At 29.1% G+C, this 5,650-nt stretch overlaps 1 protein-coding gene across 2 annotated transcripts; it reads right to left on the bottom strand.

Moving 5' to 3' along the window:
• Positions 1 to 7: 7 nt before the first annotated feature.
• LOC112903997 (secernin-3-like) lies at positions 8 to 4,308 on the bottom strand. Of its 2 annotated transcripts, none has more exons than XM_025981454.1 (8): positions 4,137 to 4,308; positions 3,808 to 3,989; positions 3,556 to 3,749; positions 3,244 to 3,443; positions 2,629 to 2,735; positions 2,379 to 2,576; positions 2,187 to 2,324; positions 8 to 1,703 (listed from the first exon to the last, which is right to left on the bottom strand). In XM_025981454.1, exons 2-8 carry the CDS (start codon positions 3,970 to 3,972, stop codon positions 1,500 to 1,502), a joined length of 1,206 nt encoding a protein of 401 aa, XP_025837239.1. In that variant the 5' UTR covers positions 3,973 to 3,989; positions 4,137 to 4,308; the 3' UTR covers positions 8 to 1,499. The 2 variants fall into 2 exon arrangements, with proteins under 2 accessions (XP_025837239.1, XP_025837240.1); XM_025981455.1 differs by having other exon boundaries at positions 3,808 to 3,957.
• Between the last annotated feature and the right edge of the window lie 1,342 nt (positions 4,309 to 5,650).

Raw genomic sequence — 5,650 nt, 5'->3', positions numbered from 1 at the left:
ATAAATGGTAAAGATGACCAATATCAAAAAATACACTATAAGTTGCAAGGTAACAACAAAAAAACGTTGCAATTTTCATGTCTCCTCAGCGCAGGTTTTTGGAAGCTGTATACTTGAGTTTATATTGACAACATATCAAAAAATCAGAGCTACATCATGCCTTGTGATTTTACGATTAGCCTACTTTATGTATGATTCTACTGGCTTACGTAACAAGCAAAATAAATAAATTATACTATTATTTATAAAATAAAACAGTAAATTATGATTACAGTTATAAGAGCTTATAATACCCTCTAACAAAAAGCTAAGCTAAAAAATATTAATTTGTAGAGTATAATTTAGCTCAGTTATGGCAGCTCTATTTTACACCTTTTTAATGCTTAATGAGATAAGAAAGCTGTTATTAAATTATTTTGATTATTAGTTACAGTCTTCTTGACTTTTAACATTACACTAAGTATATAGCTAGCAAGAAGAACAAGGGGATGACATTTAAAGCTACTCATATTCATTGGATACGTAATGTTAAATATTTAAATATATACGATAAACATGTATGAGAAGTTACAATTACTTCGAAAATATGGGAAAATATTAATAAAAAAAGATACAGTGAAGGAATTTGCTGCAAAAAGGCTACTTAACACATTCTACTAATTATCTGAAATGGTTTTCTTAAAAAAAATAAAATCTGTTATTTGTAACTTCCCTTAGATGTTCACCTTACTGTAAAGCAAACCAATGCGGAATTGCTTAATTATTATAACATTTACTAAGCTACTAAAACATCACATACAGCTTTTCTTCAAGCATCATAATAAATAACTTAAGCTTAGTGTACGTAATAGTACTTATTATAATATTCGATTAGGCATTTCTGTGCTTCTTTTGTATAATAATAATCATTATAATGACATCAATCTCTACCACTATTATGCATCTAATTTAAATTACTAACTCACTCTAAAATCACTATAACTTAATACTTCTTGTTCCTGTAATCACCAAATTGTAAACAATCATTCTTAATTATCAACCAATAAAAAAATGAAATAGAGATCATTAAAATTTCAAAAGATTAAGTTACTATTAGCTTTACTGTAAAACAGAACTTCACAGGAATAAAAAATTAAAGCGTAATAACAATATAAAAATAATTTGAATACTTTTTTTTAATGACAATGGTAGTAACGTTTTACAGTGTATATTGTGTAAGATTTTTATTAGATATTAATTAAATAAGTAATAAATTTCAGTACCTTTTATAAATTCAATAAATCCTTCACGCAAATTTTTAATCCTCTAAAAATAAGCTGAAGAATAAAAAAATACATTAATGAAAACCTACTTAAAATGAATATGTTATTACCAATGTCATTTTTTAAATAGCATGTAAAATCAACTTAAAGGCTAAGAAAAAGTAGTCAAGTATGTAACAAATAAAGTAAAATAAATTGCATTGCAACCTAACTAAATTATTAAAAATGTTTGTATGTTTAACGATAAAATTTTACTTCCGTTTCAACGCAGTCTTTCATCAGTTCGTCCATTTCAGCTAAATTGTCGCCTATGTTTTCTATTACATCGTTCAACTCTTTTACGCAGTTCTCTTCCATATTTCTCAGTAATTTTTGAACCTGTTCATCACCCTTTTCAGCAGTTCGCTCGTGAAGAGTGTACAAGGTGTGAGGACTATTTTTCTAAATAAATGTATAAATGAGATAATATCGTGTGTAAAAAAAATCTGAAAAAGTTAGGCACAGCAAAACAAAAAGTAGAATTGTGTAAAATCAATGAAAATAAAAGTCAGAAATTGAAGGCAAATGTAATAGGCAATCAATTTATATGCATTAAAAATATATGCTTCAAAAATATAAAACACTAACACATATTCACTAAAAGTGACAGCATAATAATTCCCAAGATTTTTTTTAAAAAGAATTAGAAATTGTTCTTTACTCATATTTACTTATTGATGAATTAATTAATTTAGGGTTTCCATTATGCAATATACTACCGCTAGTCTACTGTTAATGAGAAAGGAAAATACCTTGTCATTTTAAGGGGAAATTAAATTAAAAAAAGTACAGAAATAAATTATTTTATACAAATTAAATGTAGGTAGATTTTTTAAATGTAGTTGTATAAAATACGAAAAAAGACTAAATATCATAAAAACTTACCCTTTCTTCTGGACATATAGTATGTTTAGAAATAATAGCATTTGGAGTGAATATGAAGGGTTTATAAACTGATATTGAAGGATCGGGGGTGGCGGTAAACCAGTGAACACTCGGTCTAGTAGAACTTAACACAGAAACCTTTAAACTGAATCCATTAAGAATAAAATTCATTAAAGCAAGATTGAGTATTACCTGGCTACCCTGTGTTGGAAAAGGACTATCACAAGGTCTACATATCCCTGATTGTCTATCCCTTAAGATGTTAAACATATCTACTTCTTTAAAATCATTAGTTTCTGTATATTTTTTTAATAATTTTTGACCCTCAATGTAACGATCACTCCCTGGTACCTTTTCACCACCAAATACTTCAGAAAAATTAAATTCATCCTAACAAAAAAAAAGTAAGACATTTTTTACTCAAAATATGCTTCTAAAATACCTCTCCATTCCAAAATCCTTGTGCCTTGGCATAGTCAAACAAATCTTTGGAATGCCTATCAAATTTGGTAGTTATTGATAAACCATTAGAAATATTCCTACACCCACCTAAAATATATATGTATAGTACATATGTTTTTCATATTCCAAGTAAATAAACAGTTCAGTTATGTTTAAAAGGTAAGAATTATTCCAAAAAAAAAAAAACACGCTTATAATTCAAAAAAGAAGTATTCAATTCAAGGTTTTGTATGTATTGTTTCACTCCTGAATTACGTTTTAGAATTTTTTTACTACAAATCATTTTGTGACGAATTACATTGTCTATAAAACTGATCCGTGTGTCAACAAAGTAAACACTAAATTTTTTGATATACATATAAACTTTGGAAATGAAAAATTAAGAAGTCATTATTACACATAAATATCAGCTAAAATATTGACAATACAAGAAAAACCTTTCAAGATAATTTAATTCTATATAAAATTCCTCAGACAATTGTTAGTTTTACGTTTTTTTTTATCAATGGTTTCCAAAATACACATTTTTTAGGCATTTATAATAAAACAGAGTTAAAAATAATGACCCTTTGAGCAAATTTAAAAAGAGCCTTACTCGAGATCTGTTCCGCTACCCACTGCTTTCCAGATGTCTCTAAAATCCAAGCAGTAGAAGAATCAGCAATTAGAAAAGAATTATGGTAACTTAAACCAGAATCTTCCTCAGCACAAGGACCACCCTGTCCATATTTCTCTAACAAATTAGTAATAATTTCTAAGGCTTCTGTTGCTGAAGAACTTTGTTCCAATCCCAATCTACAAATAAAAAGCAATATAGATATAATGTATAATTTGCTGAAATTGAAACACGAAAAACAAATTTTAAGTGGACAAAACATAACAAAAAAGTAGTGAGTGAAAAAGAGACCTTACTAAATCCATTCCTAATAGTCTTTTTACACTAGGATCATTTTCACCATTAGTATTATTTGTCCAAACTGCTTCATTACCAATAACAACTCCACACTCATTGGCCCCCATTTCTGCACCCCACATCCATGATGGTTTACTTAAAATAACAGCCTTTCTAGGTCCCGAATATTCCACTTCAATATAAGTGCACTACAAAAGAAATATATCTAAAATTAGTTTAATTTACAAGAGTCAAATTGCAACCTACTTTTATAACATTTGAACATTGTGAAGCTGGGAAATAGACAACTTCTTGAACTTCTCCCTTTGGTCTATCAGAATTTTTACCAAAAATCACACCATGCTTTGTCAAAGGGGGTAATGCAACAAAAGTGTCACACGATTGAGGAAGTTCCATCTGGAAGAGTGCCATACATGTTATATATCAATCTATAAGTTATATAAGTTCATTAAATAAATGCAACGAATTTTATGTTACTTTTGATAAATAATATAAGAATAGCATATAAGAAAATACTGCATTATGAAAGAAGACAAAGAAATATGCATGAAATGTGAAACATTATCTATACTTACTGTAGTAGGTGACTCCACAGACTTCTTAAATGAATACAAACGTTAATAATGTCCTAATATGAGAAAATACTCAAATAAATTACAATAAAGGCGTAGGTTATCAGTTTTCACCACTTTTGACATCCAGATTTCCAAATTCTGCTCTGGTACTCACTAAAAAGAGAAAGTATTATGAAACTACCTTTTACTTTCGGAAAAAACTTTTTTAAANTTGGTTGAAACACTTGCATGCCTAGATTTTAAAGCAATTTGGATTTTTAATAAATCATCATGTATAAAGAATCATCATAACCATGGGGTCCTCCAGTGCCGTATTTACGGGAGGGATGATGGAGGGGTGGGGTTGTATCACATCACTGATCCTTAAAGACAAGGCCTCGTTTTCAAAAACTATTTGTTTTATTTAAAAAAAGAATTAAATAATATTGAAAACTAAGCACTGTATAACTAAATGAATATTACAAATGAAACACTATATCTACTGTTATTGTCTAATCAAACTGATATTATAAATGCGAATGAGGGTCTGTTTGTTTGTTAGTTTGCTACCATTTCATGCTTTAACTGCTCGTCTACATATTGTCGGGGTACAGAAAAGGAGATAGAATACTTTTTATTCATAAAAAAACTACTGTTCCCGAGGGATAGAACAAATTAGTTTCATATGATCTTTGAGACGTATTTAGTACATCAACGCAAGCGAAACCGCGCTTAAAAAGTAACGTGAAGTTTTGTACACACATTGTCAAGGGTACAGAAAAGGACATAGGGTACCTTTTGTTCAGAAATGAATACCGTTCCCGAGGGATAGAAAATTTAGCTTTATGAGATCGTTGACGATCTTCGACACGTATTTGGCACAACGAGAGCGAAGCCACGTGTAAAGCCTAGGAATGGATAAATATAAGTTTATTTTATATGAACTGAGAGGATGAATACCGGCAGTTAGAGACCTTTTTTTTTAACTGTTATTGATAGAAAATAAACAGCCTTAAGAGGAGCGCCTCTCTTCAAATTTTAGATTTAGGCCTCGCCTAGTAGGGGTAGAAATTTTACATTTAAACATGTCCTTGGGTGCCTGAATACCTATCCAGATATTTGGATGTTCGAATTTCCTATTCAAATGTTTAGATGTTTGAATATCTGAATAAGTATCTAAATCTCAAATATTATAAATATTTAAATTATGGATATTTTTATATTAAAATCCTGTGAAAATTTCAGTTATTTTTATGATTTCGTAATGTTCGTATTAATTTCTACATTCTGTAAAAAACATATACATATGTATAAGTAAGCAATTAGGCAATATCCTTTTTATCATTTTTTTTAAGAAATGTTCTTTTAAAAACCTCTTGGGACGTTGAAAATTTTAAGATCTTTATCGACCTAATCTGTCTCAGGGATGAATTTGGAATAAATACTGAAATTTTTGTCAGTGCGCGACTCAAGATCATGGTTCATGAGATTCTAAACTACCTTTACATCTATTAAAATAAGTTGCCTGAGAAATT

This window comes from Agrilus planipennis, unplaced genomic scaffold, assembly GCF_000699045.2.
Source record: "Agrilus planipennis isolate EAB-ADULT unplaced genomic scaffold, Apla_2.0 scaffold105, whole genome shotgun sequence".
In the NCBI taxonomy this organism is placed as follows: Eukaryota; Metazoa; Arthropoda; class Insecta; order Coleoptera; family Buprestidae; genus Agrilus; species Agrilus planipennis.
The sequence above is the reverse complement of the archived record's forward strand: the minus strand, read 5'-3'. Positions and strand labels throughout refer to the sequence as shown.